The 15,751-nt window shown below is 31.5% G+C and overlaps 3 protein-coding genes across 3 annotated transcripts; all 3 read right to left on the reverse strand.

Moving 5' to 3' along the window:
• Nucleotides 1–1,570: 1,570 nt before the first annotated feature.
• LOC100795595 (enhanced ethylene response protein 5) lies at nt 1,571–6,430 on the reverse strand. Its single transcript, XM_003549196.5, has 12 exons — nt 6,054–6,430; nt 5,869–5,962; nt 5,692–5,781; nt 4,967–5,032; nt 4,631–4,720; nt 4,311–4,367; nt 3,688–3,749; nt 3,184–3,271; nt 2,541–2,617; nt 2,376–2,450; nt 2,152–2,257; nt 1,571–2,024 (listed from the first exon to the last, which is right to left on the reverse strand). Exons 1-12 carry the CDS (start codon nt 6,356–6,358, stop codon nt 1,893–1,895), a joined length of 1,242 nt encoding a protein of 413 aa, XP_003549244.1. The 5' UTR covers nt 6,359–6,430; the 3' UTR covers nt 1,571–1,892.
• A 1,093-nt stretch (nt 6,431–7,523) lies between these two features.
• Nucleotides 7,524–8,303, reverse strand: LOC102660830 (uncharacterized). Its single transcript, XM_006600396.4, has 2 exons — nt 8,012–8,303; nt 7,524–7,935 (listed from the first exon to the last, which is right to left on the reverse strand). Exons 1-2 carry the CDS (start codon nt 8,082–8,084, stop codon nt 7,655–7,657), a joined length of 354 nt encoding a protein of 117 aa, XP_006600459.1. The 5' UTR covers nt 8,085–8,303; the 3' UTR covers nt 7,524–7,654.
• Nucleotides 8,304–11,447: 3,144 nt separating this feature from the next.
• Nucleotides 11,448–15,159, reverse strand: LOC100797179 (signal peptidase complex catalytic subunit SEC11A). Its single transcript, XM_006600398.4, has 8 exons — nt 14,870–15,159; nt 14,416–14,528; nt 14,216–14,287; nt 14,056–14,091; nt 12,797–12,842; nt 12,307–12,394; nt 11,885–11,942; nt 11,448–11,658 (listed from the first exon to the last, which is right to left on the reverse strand). Exons 1-8 carry the CDS (start codon nt 14,979–14,981, stop codon nt 11,608–11,610), a joined length of 576 nt encoding a protein of 191 aa, XP_006600461.1. The 5' UTR covers nt 14,982–15,159; the 3' UTR covers nt 11,448–11,607.
• Between the last annotated feature and the right edge of the window lie 592 nt (nt 15,160–15,751).

The following is a 15,751-nucleotide window of genomic DNA, read 5'->3' on the forward strand; positions in this document are numbered from 1 at the left end:
AATAAATAATATTACAAATATAATCATCCAGTATTACAAAAATAAGTAAATAATAATTTAATTTAAAGTCAATCTTAAAAAAAATTACTTATAAATTCATAAATTTATACATAAAAGTAAATTAATAATTCAATATATATTCTTAAATAGAATGAGAAATAAATTTAATATAAAATATCTTGAATTAGAATTATTTACTCTTTGTTAGATTCTTATTGCTAGTCATAAAATTAAGAAAATATAATTATATTTTTTTATAGAAAAGTATATGCATAATATAAATCATTTATTTGTTTAGAAATAAATTATTTAAGTAACATATTTTAATTATATTAATACTTAATATATATGACAAATATGTGTAGGGTTCGATGGATATTATATTACTCGTACCTATACTTATTTCTAAAAAAATTATGAATAAATACTCACTTTCATCTTAAGTTTTAATTAGTAAGTTGATAATATTATCTTTCTTGTTTGTAAATATTTCTGTAGATACCCGTAGAATTTGGATTCATTTTGTCTCCCTCTGATGATTTTTTTTGTTTTTTTGGTAACAAGCTCTGTTGAAAATTGAAATCAAGACGTATAAGTTTATCCGTTATTCACAGTTCACACCGAAACAATTGAAGTTTTCTGAGAATTTAATGGAGGAAGACATCCGACAGATGAAAGAAATAGAATTAAGTATCTAAATTGATGATATATTTTTTTTATAAATCAACTTTTCATATTTTTTTAAAGTATTTTAATTATGGGAAAGTGTCGATTTAAGTGTCCAAGTTAACACATTATTTTTTAAATTGAACACCTAATAAGAAATATCAAATAAATATTTGAGTTTGTCGTGTCGAAAACATTTATGATATGGTGATACTTCCAAGAAGAGAAGTATTCATGCTTCTTGGTTTGGTTTGAAGCAAGTCTCCAGTAAAATATGGTTTGAAGGTTTCTGACATCCATTAAAATATATATCTGAATTTCCTTCATCATTTAAGGTATGAATTTTGCCTTTTCTTATATCATTAGTATTTTGCTGCATGTCTTATTTCTATAATTAATTTGTAAAGAGTTAAAATGAATTTAATAAAAGGTAGTTTAATTCTTTTACAGACATAATGTTTCAAAATATATACATTGAATCAATAAAAAAATCTCTAAGCATAAAAACATGTTACTTCATTTTATTGGTTATAAATTAAATAAAAAAGAGATTTGACGAAAATAGTGTGAAATAGGATTTAATGCCATTTAAATAACTTAATTCATCGACATTTAAAGAAGAAAACAAAAAAAAATGGGCATTTTTTTATTAAAAGAGATCGATTATAATAATTAAAATAAAATAAATTCGAGTAAAAATATATTAGAGGACTAAAATAAAATAAAAATGATAACTTGAGAAAAATACATTCCTGAACATTTTATCAAAACTGAAAAGAAACAGGGAAATTATTTTGACAAATAAAAAAGGTTAGTACCTCTATCTAAGAATGTTGTCAATGTAATTAAGCAGAGAGCAAAAACACAAGATACATCACAATTTTGTATGTCCGACACAGACAGATCCATAGCCGCAGCCAAAAATTCAGGTTATTGCAATGAGATCAGTATCTTTTAACAGTTTATTTCCATTGGTAGCATATTTGCAGCATACAACACAAGTGGAACCTAAACTACAATCCAATTTGCAAGAGCTAGCATCATCTAAACAAGATTAGCTTGCTTTAAAACCGGAGCAGCACTGTGATATTTTGATGACCACGTGTTTGGGAGAATTCTCAAACATTCAATACAATAACTAATGGCTGAAAAAACTGTCTCAAAGTCACCCTGTCATTACCATGCTTCCTAGCCCCTCTGAATTTCAGTGTCATGAATGAATGTCCCTAAGAATTGACAGGTTTTCCATTTAATTTAGGGAAGGGGTCTTGCTTGCTCAATACAACAACTTTGCTTTTGTGGGCAAAGTAACCTTTCATAAGATTCTTATATATCAGTATGGCCACTATACACTCTACCTGCAAAAGCATCATATATAAATAAAAAATGCATTATAAAACAGCAATAATCTCCTGCATTCATTTTTGAAAGATATAAACAAATTGGAAATAGTAGAGAACAAGGAGGAAAAATTAAAGAAATTACCTCATCCACGTCCATATCAATTACAAGCCATTTCAATGCTTTAACAATAACTTCTAACTTCACCTGATGAGCTCTGCTTGGGTCCCTCTGCTTTTGAATGATGTAACTGCCATGTTACAACCAAGCAATAATATGAAACTAGTGATTCATTAAATAGCCAAGTCATTTATCAATTCTAATATTACTTTGGAATAGGAGGGTACAAGGTGATACTGGATACTTACATCTTCTTTACTAATCTCTGGTATACTTGAAGTTCTAACTTCTCTAGGACAAGATATACACCTGATCTCAAGAACCTGCAAAAACAAGTAGATAATTATGCCCTTTTGATTAAATTTAGGAACAGCAATTCCTTGTCATGAAAGAATGATGATGGGCAATTCTACCGGTCCTCATGATCTTGCAGTGCACACCGAAGAAGCCGAAGATCGCCCCTTCTTAGAGCTTGTACAATTTTACTATACTGCCCAAATGTAAAAAAGAATATTTACATTAACATTTCTAAGGCACATAAAGATGTAAATACTGTAAATGTGTATACTACCAAATGCAATAAAGCTGATGCATGGTTTCTTAGGAAACTTATTCTGTAATATAATCAGGCACTACATATTCCTCCTAGCACTTGATGTGAACAATTTGTTTTCACTCATTATCTGTATTATAAATTAGTCATCGTGGTTGAGTTTGGATATATATATATATATATAGTTTTTTTTCGTAAAAAAGGAAGAGTTCCCATCAGGAACTTGATGGGTATATAGCCTGCAAACTGACACTTGAATCATAATTCAGTTTTAATTATATATATTTATATTTACTTTGTTCTGGCTTGTCTGAACTTGATGGGTCAGCCTAGCCATTAAATTAAGTAAACTAAGTTATGGCTTACAACTTACAAGGAAACATAACAGAGTTGACACCTACTGGATCTAAAAGGTTTATTACAATTAAAAAAAGCAAGACAAGAAACATTCCTAGTAACAAAGAGAGAGAGAGTAAAAATCCACCATAAATCACCTAACATACCTCAAGTAGATTGTACTTCTCCAAGAGACTGTTTTTAGGTAATATGCCAATCGAAAGCTTCACTGGAATTAGATGTTTAAGAATCATCCTATGTCAAACAAAAATAGTAAGTCATAAACCTTTACACTCATATAAAGAGAGTTATATCAGGCTTTCTTTTCTTACTTTCTTTTAACATTGAGATGAAAAATTGATAAATTTTCTCAAAGCTATTCAACCTCTTACAGGTACCTACCCATTTGAACTTCTAGATATTTCTTTTATTTGCTTAGAACCAACAAGAGTATTTAACAGATAAAATAGATGAAAAAGTTTGAGTCGATCAACTATTTCTAAGAGAAAGCACTGTGCAATTTTTACATCAAGTCTTACCCATTTCCCCAAAAATATGCATATTTACCGTGCATGTATAAGTATAATTGCAAGGAAAATATATACATACAACCTACTGATAACTCATTTCATGCAGATGCAATGTACACAGTTGGCACACCTGAACCAAACCTTATATTGGCTTCACTTTGAGGATTGCAATGCTTCAGGGCATACGATAATTTATAATCAGCCTGTCAAGTTAAAAATATAAACTGTATAAATGATTTTATATAATTATAAAGGTATATTTTCATTGTTCTTTACTGTTGCCCAGCTGTATAAGTATAATTCAGGTAAAATTGGAGATAAAACACCCATCATACAATAACAACAGTAGTCAGCATACAAGCATGCCACATTTACTTTTAATTTTGTTTATGAAAGAAAATATGTTTATTATAGTGCTTAGCTCCTGGGCTCTTTTATTTAATTATCTAAGGAGCTATTTTCAATAATCCAAAAGTTAATAATTTGAAAATAGTGATGATGTGGTTACTTTACTATTCTGTCCTTTTTTCTTTGAATGAAATTATACTAGACTGGGGTAATATCCTTCAAAACAATAGTAATAATAATAAGCTTAATACAAAAAGAAATACTGTAATTCATTTAAAACTTAAAAGTACTAAAAAAGAATATAAAAAAGGTACCATTACAGAAAATTACAAAGTTAGCATGCATTACTAAATGTGTATCCAAACACAGAACACAAGCAGATCATAATTGAATTAAAAGAAATATAGATCACTTACAGCAGGAAAATTTTCATTGAAAACTTCAAGACGACCAGTATAGTACATGTAAGTGACCTGAAACACATCATAAAAATAAATGATCTAAAATTATATGTGTATATAAATTGAATTTAATTAAAATACACTAACAGTATAAAGATTTTTTACACTGTCAGCCAATCATAAAGTGTTGTGTATGGTAAAGTTATTGCCTTGACTTTTACAATATTTTTTAAAAGTCATACCTAAAATAATTTTTAATTGGTTGACAGTGTAAAAAATTATTAACACTAAGAGTGTACAAAAGTTAAACACATACAAATTAGTCCAACTCTGACCTTGTCTCTTTTGGGAAATTCCTCAAAATCAAATATGCGTGCAGTTTCAATGCTTCTTATTACACTACGGCAAAGGTGAACTGTGCCAAGCTGCAAAACATTCACAGAATAAAATCAAATTCTAATTTCAATTTTCAACCACAAATGTCATGTTATCTCTGTCCTAGCCAACCTTCCCTGATACCATTAAACATGTCAAACATATGATTAACACCAATCTACAAGTTCAGACTATTGTCATTCCATATCAAGTCAACAAATGTGATCCTAAAAAGAGCACTATGAAAGTATGAAATATGAATCACCAAAAACGGAAGCAAAAGCAACAACAAATACCTTAAAGTAAATCTTGAATAGCTGACAAGTTACATATAATGCTCCAACACGCTTAGAGCCTTTTCCCTGGAATAGAATCAAGTTACGAGTTAGTAGAGTACCTCTGAAAGCCAGACTCCACACAGTTACTTAACATAGTAAGCATAGAAGTATATGTTGCACAATGAAAAGTTGAAAACACAAAGCATGGACAATTTTTCCTAAGAAAGGATTCATATGATTGCACATTCTGCTTTCTTCCAAAGTACGTAGTCTACATAGACACAGATATAATTCGTTCTGTGAGTGATACATGAACAATTAGGCTAAAAAATAGCCAAATTTTAAACTGTAAAGAGCGAAATTTATAATAAGTATTTTTCCTGTGTTTGGTGAGTTTTAATCCCACGATCTCTTCTTCCATCTAGTTCTACGGGGAAGAAAATGCATTAGGACACTAACAGCCACAAGCACACTAATTTTTGTGGCAATATGTATATAGGTTATAGTTTATCTTTAATATCTAAGTTTCCGGAAGATATACAATTGGTAGCGTTATTGGTGGGCTTCCCAACAAGAAAAACAAATAAAATTTAAATAAAAGATAAAAATTAACGTACTAAAGCTAGATACAATCATCCATAGCCCATGTTTAAATAAGGATTTCAAATTAGCGATACCAAACTAAATATGAAAAGAATAATTGGATTTCAAATGAAACTGAGCTTATGGAAGCATTCATATACCGCAAGGGTGCCAAAAACTTTCATAAGGACGGAACCGGCGCCTTTCAACTTCTCAGGGGATTTCCCATTGGAAACCAATTCTTTATCAGCCTAAAATCAAAAAACAATTAACACACAATCCAACCAACTTCCAGAAAATGAGAAAGTAAAAAAAAAAAATCAAAATCATAAAAATACCTTCTCGGCAAGAACCCTAATATCGTAAACAATGACGTACAAAGCCTCCATAGCCCACGCGGATTCCCAATTACGAAACTCCTGGATAAACGCACTGAACTCCACCGTTTCAGCACACGAAAGAATTAAACTCAATTAAAATAATAATAATGAAAATAATAAGTAGGGGAAAGTAGTAAAATTACTTGGCGGTTTTTTCGAAAGCGTTATAGGCTTCGAGCAAGTTGTTCTGGCGGTAATTTTGGAGGGATCGGAAGAGAGGGACGAGGATGTCTGTGAACTGGGAATGGTTGTCGGATTGCTTGATGAGTCTGTTGGCGTCTTGGAAGAGGTTGAGCGCGTCGCCCAGAGAGAGAAGGAATGGGGAATTAGAAGAGAGAGCGAAGAGAGACTTGAACGTAGCTCCGTCTTGGCAAGAAATCGCGTCGGAAAAGCGATTCAGATACTCTGTTATCCTCCTATGAGCTTCCCCCATGCTCATGTACGCCATTGCTAATTGCTACTACTTGCTTCGTAACACTGTTGCTTCACCTGCAAATTCTACACTCTACTACACTCACTCTCAATTACTGAATCCTGTTTTCACCGAAGCCTAAACTTGGGCTTTGCCTCACTCTTAGGCCCATTTACGGCCAGACCAGAAGCCCAAAAACTGAAGCTAAGTGTATTTTGAATAATGTTTTTTAAGAAACACGTGTTTTTTTAAGTAAAAAAAATCACAAAATAGTGAGAACTAAAAACATACTTTAACCAAACAATTTAGACGTAAATATCACTTAACAATGATTCGTGGAAACATCAATAAAAAATATTAAAGTAGAAATAGTTCAAGAATTAACACCAGTCAAAATATTGACAAGAAATTAAAAGCAAAAATACAAAAAAAGAATATTAAATTCTTATTATAATTGACAAGAAAAAGCCTTTCCCCTTCATAATAATTGTATTTAGCATAAGGAGAATTTTTTGTATAATTTAAGGGTATCACATTCATAATCTCAACCGGGACCATAGATTTCAGATAATTTCTTCCGTACATGGAGACAAAAGAAAACCGATTACTTTTAGCTAGATCCGCAATGCATGCAACTATGCTAGGCTGTGATTGAATTATTATGGTTCGTCCGAGAGAAAAGCCGCAAAATAGTTCTTTATGCAATTCAACTTTGCAATCTCTATATATTCGCTTTGGTCGGCTAATGACTACTACTCAAAACACCTCAACAACAAGTACACGTCAGAATCATTAGTGAAAAGTACTATCAAATCAAATACTACAAATGCATGTACATGTGTTGTGACATCATTAAGTTGAATGCATCCTAGCCACTCGTTCCATAAGCATTGAAACATATATATTTCATGCACGCGCGGTTACATCTTTGCCAAATAAAATCCAATGCAGAACTTGCGTTCCAAATAAAAGAATTTGAAAAAAAAAAAAAAAGCATACGTAACCAAAGCCATTTTTATCTTTGTTACTAGTAAAAGAAAAGTTGAAACGGAATACTGTGTGCCCAAACCCTTTAGCGGTTCCTAGTTGACAATAAACACAGGGAGGTGGCACTTTCCCCTTATCTGCACAGAGAAGGACAAAGCGAACGGTTACTTGGTATCGCATAACATACCAAAACCGCAAGCATGGACGGAGCAAATTAAGAAACGCAACACGATCTTCATTTACATATATAATTAACGAAATAAAGTTTCATTGTCCTTGACTATGTACAAAACATTGACATTAATTATTTCCACTGTGCAAAACTTGATGATAATCATTTTTAATTTACTGTACATTCACGAGGTTGTCACGGTTAGTCCAAAACAAGACCCTCGAAATTGATCTCTGCTTGCTGCAGCCACGCTTGCGAAATTTAGCGTTGTTGGAGCTTCTTCTGGCTGCTTCCATTGGCATTTGGTCATGTTGCAAACTTACGTTCAACATGTTCCACATGACCTGAACATCTCTGTAGCCGCACATTTGCACATCATCTCGAAGCTTGAGCAAACCGGCACTGATTCCGTCACAATCGGCAGAGTATTGAGCGGCACCACCAACTCGACCACCTATGAAGATGATAAAATAAAAAAGATTTGGATATATTGAGAATAATAAAGAAAGGAAGAGAGAGAGAGGACTGACTAGATTTGCGATGATGTTTGAAACGAGTAGAGAGTGAAGTCCAAGTCTTAGTGATTTTGTGCCAGCAATCCATTGAGAGGAGAGTTATGTGAAGGAAGGGATTATGGATATATATAATTGGCACCGAAACCTGGAACACGTTGGTTGATGGAGGTGCCAAGCGTCTCGTGTTGGTGGCAATACTTACTAGTACTATATATGATAGATTGATAGTATGTTGTTTTGTATATTTGAGTTTACACTTGTTTCCTTTTCGTATCGTATTGCCAATTAAGAATAGTGGTTCGCCTCGTTCGGTTTCGGCTGCTCTTGTCACATTCTATGAATCAATCTCTTTAAATGGTCCACGTTTACACGCCTACTGACTCGCACCTATTCTGACTTCTCTTTCACCACTCCGCAGCCTCTTCTTTTCCTTTTATGCCTTCATAACTTATTACTCTGCTTCTCTATTCCCCTTGTTTTTTTAATTAATAATAAATCAATATATTTATTCCTATACTGCTTTTTTTTTACATAATTTCTTGTACGGTTATATTTACTCTGTTATTAAATGCTTATAATACCTCTCGTCTTAAATATAAAAAACAATATTTTCTTGGTTATAATTATAAAAAAAATGTATTACTATTTTTTGCTAATTTTTGTATTAAAAATTATCTTTCAAAAAATAAGCATCTCTAAAATCATTTAATATTTTATGTGATCTTAAAGTAAAATTAAAATTTATGAAAATTAACCGAATTAACTATTTTTATTTATATTAATGAATTATGTAGTTTTTCTTATATATAAAAAAATGTAATATCAAATAGGCTTAATTGTAAAAAGTAGCTTTCTATTTTTTTTCATTTCACTAAATTGATACCACTATTTTTAAATTCACTATCTAAGTCCCCAAAAAGTTAAACCTTGACCATTACGTTTTCACATATAATTGGTCATTTAATATATATTTATGTGTTTAAGAAATATCATTATTAATAACTAAAGTGATTAATTATTTATGTTATTTTCAATTTACCTTTATCAATAATTAGGTAACTAACAAGTATCTCATAAACAATTACTTCAATATCAAAACTTCATCCACAAAAAATCCTTAACTTTTACATTACCAAAAATCTTTAATTTCCAAAACCAGCTACACGAATCCTAATTGAGCAAAGAGAACGTGAGATGTAAAATAATCTAACAGTGTTCAATTTTTCATTTGGGGACTAGATAGTGAATTTTGAAAAAATAAGAAAACTCTAATAGTGAATTAAAAAATAGAGAGACCGATTTAGTGAAATGAAAAAAATAAGAGAACTCTTTTTATAATTAAGCCTATCAAATATAAATATTTTATTATGTATATTGCTTTGTTTACTTGATTATTGCTTACGAATCAATGCATACATTTTTTTTTTACAAATATATTAACTAGGTCACCTTAAAAGAATGAATTGATCGAAAAAGCTTACTTGAATACTACGTAATTCAAAAAATAAAATCACCTCGAAAATAACATAGATAAGCATAGGAAAAATTTATTTGAGTGTGAAATAAATCTTATTGAGAGAAAAATATTTATCTTATAAGCACTCACAATTAACGAATTAGTCATCACTTCCTACAAAAGTTATTTCAAGTCATGAATTCTAAGACAGTTTACTATCTTTTATGTCTGATTCTTCATAAGAATTGTCCAATACTTGAAAATTTTGAAAGCTTCAGATTTTTGTCTCATCATGAATACTCATGTCATCCTAGAGCAATCATCGTCTGACAATCAATAACTTGGATTCCGACCGAACCAAACACTTAAGTATGCTATGATCAATATTCATCATTCATAACTTAATAATCTATCATATTTCATTAATCATATCTTGTGATATTACACTTACGTATCTAACCATATAATGATCAAATCTTATCATATTTTAATTATATTTTATCATATCTTATTCCCATAATCCTGGAAATAAAGATATGATTATATCTTTTGGACCTCTATATAACCCAGGCTAGAACTAGAGGTGTAGGTTAATTACACATTTATGCTCTGGTTAGGAAACTCTAAATCCTAGAGGAACCTTAGACCAGAACAATGATATTTTTTCTTATATTTAAAAAAATATTTAAGTTTAACTTATTTCTTTTTTAATAGTTTTTTTTTTCTTTTTACAATTCATTATTGTTATTTTAAATAATATATATAACTAAATTTACTAATTGTCACCAAAGGGATCCATTGGGAGCAATTTGTGAGCAAAATCTCTCATTCTTTTGCAAATGCTATCTATCTCTACATCCAACCTCTTTCCGTCTAACTTGTGAAGATGGCCATCGACCTCTACTAATTTGTTAAGCAGTTCATCTTCGTTCTTCTTCACTCTCACAAAGAGGTCATTTATCTTGTTTAAAAGTTTCACGTCATTAGTAGTCCCAAGAAAAGCTTAGGTGAATTGGTCATGTGAGTTCATTAGGAAGGTTTAATAAGCGCTTACAAAACATAAATACTTATAGATTAAGCACTGGCAGGTTCTCATATCGGCAATAAAAATCAAACTCATGTGCATATGGGTTCTTGGAGTTAACCTAATCTTCAAAATACGAGATTGATTTTTCAATAATCCTCAACACGGAGACTTTTCAAAATACAGGATTCTTTAACCTAATCTTCTAAGTGGTCTCATTAAACAAGGTCCTTGCTTATTGAGATTGTTCAAAATACCATTTATTTAGGGGAGTTATGCTTGATATCAAGTTTCAATGAACAACACTAATCTAATTTCAAATATAAACAAATTTCAAATAGCAAAATCTTATTTAATGAGACTATCCTCAAAATACCCTTCATTTAGTAAGACCAAAGATTCAAGTTCTAATAAGAGATAGTTTTAAAATAAAATGTTATTTTTAATTAAAAATGAGATAATTTAATAAAATTAATTAATTTCTTTAATAAACGTGAAACATGTCTTTTTTTCTTGCTTATAATCGAGACCGAGACCGGAGGTCAGAGGGAGTAGTTTACACAAAAAGTTTATTTCTTAATTGAAATTCACATAATGTAATGGATTAAACTAATGTTCTTAATAACTGTAAAATCAATTATTTTTGCTTATAAATGAGACCGGAGGAAGTATAAAATAATTAAAAGAAAAACTAAGCTAACACTCCAACACCCATACAAACATAATATTCATTTAGGATCGATGTAGATAAATTTTAATAATTATATTAAGATTTATAACGCACCAGCAAGACAGCAGGCTAAAATTTGTAGCAAATAAATAAAGTGGTTTGGTAAAGGCAGCAGGTGGCATTGTGGATAAGGAACAGCTGATTTATAGGCTTAATCTTAAACTGCACCAAATTAAAATATAAAGGAAGGGGGGTTTCAATCAGATACCAACTCATCAAGGACTAGGAAGAAGTAAGAATATACCAAAATTAAACTATTTTGCATTAATTCTTAACATTATATTGTCCCCCATACTATGCATGGTACAAAATGACTTCAGATTCATCATTTAATCTTAACATTATATTCTGCTCACACTACCATCGGAGGTTAGACCGCAGTTTGACTTCAGATTCATCATTTAATCTTTCGAAGTTATCACGAGCAACCCCAAAGCACCAATGAGAATATACTGCAAGGAAAGATACAGTTTTTGAGCACTTCATACTTGCTGCAACTCAATATATGTCATGCATCTTTAAAATGGTCATCATTTTATCCCGTAGTAAAATATCATAGATTGCTTTGCAATAGATCAGACATGACAAGGAGATATAAGGTTTGCTTAGTGATAAAAGGTGAAGGGAGGGAAGGATAGGTCGTGCGTGAACAGAATAGATTGGGCACAGCAAACAAACCTTGATAATAGGCTTTTCAGTCATAATGATGGTCACCCAGCCTACGTAAGGTAAGAACCTGCCATTGACAAATACAAGCAATGAAAATGCTTCATACTATAAGAAAACTTGAATGCCAAACTCTTGGTATCATTACGGGACAAAGTAGGATTAACCCTTGGCATGATGCCCATGTTCAAAGGCCCATTGGGTGTTAGAAATTGTGTACATGGTTAGATACTATGCTCTTCTAGTGGCATTTAGCATGTAGCCAAAAAATGCATAATGCTTTAATGTCACAGAGATCTCTCTTTATCATAGTTGGAGAATTGAAGCATATAACCTAAATACTGTAACAAAATTATGCGCGGTCACCACAACAGGTGAGTACTGGCTTAAACAATTCTACAATAAGTGGCAGAAGTGTAACTAAAATGCTATACCCGACGGCTCTACCCATAATGTGGTGCCTTTGCAGCCAAAGTTGACCGTGAGCATACAGTAGCCTGTCATCACCATAATTGTTGTCTCCTGCCAAAGACAACAAAACGCATCAAGGGAGAGCATTACATTAGCATATAACCAGCAATTAAAATGGATTACTAAACAAAAAATTATGAAATAGAATACTGGAGAGAAGAATGAATTTCAAATTCGGAACTAGGTTAGGTTTAGCATAAGAGAGACACTAACGATATATTTTTTAACACATTCTTTCTAAAACACTCCAATTATTGGGTGAATTTCATGTAGATCTCGCTAAAAAGAGAATGGGACTGTTTTTTTACTGGGATCCTTGTGAAATTCGTTCAGTACTAAAGTGTTGGAAAAAGTGTGTTGCTAGCATCACTAGTATTTCTGTAAATGGAGGACCTAAAAATTAGTATTACCAACATTTACGTAAGTTTTATCTGGTCATGAATTAGGCATTACCTTTAGTGAGAACATCAACCTCCCCAGTATCTTCCCTCTCATGTACCTACAAAATGATCAAGTGTTGAGACTCTGAAATACGGCGACCATAATTTTCAGAAAGCATAAAGAATATTAAACCAGTGAATATGTGCGTGTCTCAGAAAGGATAAGTCCCAAGTAATCAATCATATCCATTATCCCGAGAAACATTCCTTCATTAATTTCTAATATTAAGAGTTTAATTGTATAGATATAACAGTGTCATTCTTTCCCTTTATTCTTAATTAACCCGAGACTAATTGGTGACAAGAACCAAATCTTTTCCTAGGTTTTTATTTCATAACATAGAAAACAATTGAAAGTAAATAGATTGAAAAATAAATTTTTGAATGAAGACCCCTGGAAAACCTGGCCATAAGGCCGAATCAATGAACATCAAAATTAGTTTTTTATTCATCCAAATTCAAGCACATAAATGTCTTGTATAAAGAAAATTACAGCAACTTTCCTTTTTTTAAGCCATGAGGAATTTTTAAGAAACATTAGGCCTAAAATTTTATTTAATCTTGTCATATGTAATATAATAAAGTGTTAGGATTACATTAACAAAACTAACAACTTTTCTCTCCTCCTCTATCCAACCCAAGACCATAAAATAATGTAAGACCCAATCTGTTTTAAAACTTCTTTCTTATTTCAGTACCTCCCACATCACCGAATTCTATTCTCAACCAAACTTCAAAATATTTCATTACTTCAGTTAGGAGATTAAGTGACAAAAGAAAACAAGTTGTCCCAGCCTCTTATACTTAAAACACAGCAGTTTGAGTTTTTGAAGGAAATAAACTAACATTTAGTAAAAAGTTCTTGTTATCTAAATTGATGTTAAAGGTGGTTCCTTATATTTGCCTTATCTGGCTACTTTTGGTAAAAAGGATCTATTTTCCAAAATAGAAAGGAAACAAACAATCTTTCTTCTCTCCCTTCCCTCAGTTGACCAAGCAACAAAAGAGGGGCAGAGAGTGAAGGAAGAAACTTCTAATGGCATTCTACTATGATAATCCTTATCCCTCATGATTAAGTTATATAAAATAAGGAAAACCAAAAACAGATTGTACCTATGTAGATAAAACCCAGGTATAGAATTCAGTTTGTTATGTAATTTATGTTGCGTTACAGTTTGAATAGGAACAACTTCAGCTACTCACTCATGAAATGGCATACTTTCCCCTAATTTTCCATTGAAAAGACAATTTATGTGTCCAAGAGGTGCTTACCTTAATTACACGATGAACAATTGGAATCTCACGTCCCTAGATAAAAGAAAAAAAAATGTCAATAAGGATAGGAAATAGTGAGCAGAAAACAAAGAATCAGAAAATGAATAAACAAACCTATTATTTGAAATATAAAGAAGCAAGCCGATAGAAAGCTTACATCGACATTAAACACAACAATCTCCCCTGCCCGAATTGGGTCTTTACTCATGTGCAAGAATAAGATGTCTCCCTGGAAATAGCATGAAAGCAAACATTACAAAGATGGTGGAAATGAATATTAGTAGATTATTATTGACACAAATGAAACAGAATTGAATTATGGGTATAAGAAACAGAAAAGACTTCCATTTGACATACCCGCTTGAATCCGGGTTCCATGCTTCCAGAAAGAACAACAACAACAGGAGATTCACTGCCAGTAATGCACATCAATGCCTTCCATATTATCAGTGCAGAGGTAACAATCATGCCTGACAACAGTACATGTGACATAATCAGGCATAGCGTATACAAAATTATCAACCAAAAATTAATTTAATTTAATTACTGTCTGCAGCATATGCATATAAAGTACGGTAGAGTCCGTCTGTACAAGACCCACCCTATGTTGTTTGCATAATCTATTTAACATAAATCAATCATATTGTGATCCTGATAATCTATGACCAGTGAGAGTGAAAAGTGAAGAAATTAATTTATGTTCTAGACAATGCCCCATTATGCTTTTGTAACTGTTAAATGATAGAAATTAGAGATAAACCCTAGAAGAAGGTTAGACAGGAGAAGTTGAAAATGGAAGAAGTGAACTGACCGAGGCTAACAGCCTGGGTGAGGACCTGGCGGATCTGAAGAGATTTGATGGAATCAACACTCTCACCTATCCAACCCATTGTTATTGCTATTGCTTCCTTTCTGTCTCCCATGTTTGTTTTATTACCTTGTGCACAGTAGCTAATAACTGGGTCTAATGGTTTTTTTTTTAATCTTTTACTCTCTTGAGTATTGCTATTGGCACTACCAGAATTGCTAATGGCATTATCAAACAAAGGTAAATGACTACTTTACTCTTTTTGAGTTTTCCTACACCCCAACCCTTCCCCCCTCCTCTCCTTTGGTGGCCCATCAAAACCTATACAACAATAGAATCATGATTGCTTTATGATTACATTGTAAGTCTTAGTATAAAAAGTTTTACATCGTTAATACATGACCATTAAATTCTTATTAGAATTTATCAGATTGCACTTAATCAAAATTGATTTTATTGCATTTAATTCAATAATGAGCCCGAGGGTGAACGTAACCGCTTCCAATTATATAAAACCTTAATTTATATAATATATATTGAAAATATTGATATTGATTTGTAATGTTTTTTATTTTAAATATACATATATATATATATATATATATATATATCTATATGTTGGTCCATAGGTGTGTGTGCATTAGTATGTATGCGTATGTTTGTAAGTATTATAGGTATCGGTCAAAAAATTAAAACAAAAAAATTAATTAAAAATAAACAAATAAATTTGAAGCATATTGTTGTATTGAAAAAATACTTTAATTAACAACTTGAATATATTAATTATCTTAATTATTCTTTTAATATATCAATTGCTTAAACCAATCATGGTAGGTTTAAGCATGCGTGATGCCTGTGAACGACTAAGGGCATATGTCTTGCGTG

The sequence above is a fragment of the Glycine max genome, chromosome 17, assembly GCF_000004515.6.
Source record: "Glycine max cultivar Williams 82 chromosome 17, Glycine_max_v4.0, whole genome shotgun sequence".
In the NCBI taxonomy this organism is placed as follows: domain Eukaryota; kingdom Viridiplantae; phylum Streptophyta; class Magnoliopsida; order Fabales; family Fabaceae; genus Glycine; species Glycine max.

Bases quoted from the DNA above. Each gene is read 5' to 3' on its own strand.
- LOC102660830 (XM_006600396.4), bottom strand. From the start codon at position 8,084: ATGGATTGCTGGCACAAAATCACTAAGACTTGGACTTCACTCTCTACT. The intron at 7,936-8,011 runs GTCAGTCCTCTC...TCATCTTCATAG, and splicing joins CAAACATCATCGCAAATCTA to GTGGTCGAGTTGGTGGTGCC.
- LOC100795595 (XM_003549196.5), bottom strand. From the start codon at position 6,358: ATGGCGTACATGAGCATGGGGGAAGCTCATAGGAGGATAACAGAGTAT. The intron at 5,782-5,868 runs GTATTTTTATGA...TTTTGATTTTAG, and splicing joins TTAGGGTTCTTGCCGAGAAG to GCTGATAAAGAATTGGTTTC. The intron at 3,272-3,687 runs GTTTGGTTCAGG...TGTTTGACATAG, and splicing joins CAAAGTGAAGCCAATATAAG to GATGATTCTTAAACATCTAA.
- LOC100797179 (XM_006600398.4), bottom strand. From the start codon at position 14,981: ATGGGAGACAGAAAGGAAGCAATAGCAATAACAATGGGTTGGATAGGT. The intron at 12,843-14,055 runs GTAAGCACCTCT...ATCATTTTGTAG, and splicing joins TTGTTCATCGTGTAATTAAG to GTACATGAGAGGGAAGATAC. The intron at 11,943-12,306 runs GTATAGCATTTT...TGTCAATGGCAG, and splicing joins ATTATGGGTAGAGCCGTCGG to GTTCTTACCTTACGTAGGCT.